Below are 843 nucleotides of genomic sequence, written 5' to 3' on the forward strand. Positions count from 1 at the left end.
TGACGCTATCGTAACTGATGACGACATTGCAGGAGCTATGTGTGACGAAGGACTCAGTGGCGGGAGCGTGAATCCTCTCGCTGCTTTACTCGTATCATCTCGTGATGAGGCTATACGTTTGCTCTTTTCTCCATATATGGGTGATAGTGAGTATACGCCTGGTGTGCTGATACTTGCCGCTGTTGTTATTTTCGTCCTCACATCACTGACGTATGGTCTTGCGATCCCTATGGGCCTCTTTATTCCCAATATAATGATGGGTGCGTGTGTTGGTCGGCTGATAGGTATCTGGATGCACCCCCTGGGAGGATCAGTGGGCTCCTATGCTGTTATCGGTGCTGCTGGTATGCTCGCTGGTTTCTCTAGAATGACTATAAGCCTGACTGCCATCGTTGTTGAGATCACTGGAGATCTGCAACAGCTCCCCTATATTATGATCACTGTCATTGTGGCGAAGCAAGTAGCTGATCTGTTCCTTAAAGGTGCTTATGATCTTGTACTGGAAGTTCGACAGGTTCCTTACTTAGAGGAGCTCGATTCTTACCATGAGTACGCAATGAGGGGTAAGAGCATATCATCAGCAATGTCGCCCGCGCCTCTCACGAGCTTCAGCACAGTAGAGACATTCGAGAGAATTCATACAGTCCTCACAAAGTCTGAGCATTGCGCGTTTATCGTCGAAAGTAGGGGTAAGCTCCGTGGCTTAGTTTCACGTCGGGCAATAGAAGACTACTTATGGCGACACGGTCCAGTATCACGAAATGAGGTATTGGATTTGGTGGACCTCGCTAATCGTTGCCCTCTAACAGTTCCAGCATCCTTCCCCCTCGACAAAGCATATAA

The 843-nt window shown here is 48.4% G+C and overlaps 1 protein-coding gene across 1 annotated transcript; it reads left to right on the top strand.

Annotated features, from left to right (window-relative positions):
- Positions 1 to 136: 136 nt before the first annotated feature.
- Positions 137 to 620, top strand: Pmar_PMAR001835 (chloride channel, putative; the record flags this gene model as incomplete). Its single annotated transcript, XM_002769874.1, has 2 exons — positions 137 to 563; positions 613 to 620. 2 exons carry the CDS (start codon positions 137 to 139, stop codon positions 618 to 620), a joined length of 435 nt encoding a protein of 144 aa, XP_002769920.1.
- Between the last annotated feature and the right edge of the window lie 223 nt (positions 621 to 843).

This window comes from Perkinsus marinus (genome assembly GCF_000006405.1).
Source record: "Perkinsus marinus ATCC 50983 genomic scaffold scf_1104296964600, whole genome shotgun sequence".
In the NCBI taxonomy this organism is placed as follows: domain Eukaryota; phylum Perkinsozoa; order Perkinsida; family Perkinsidae; genus Perkinsus; species Perkinsus marinus.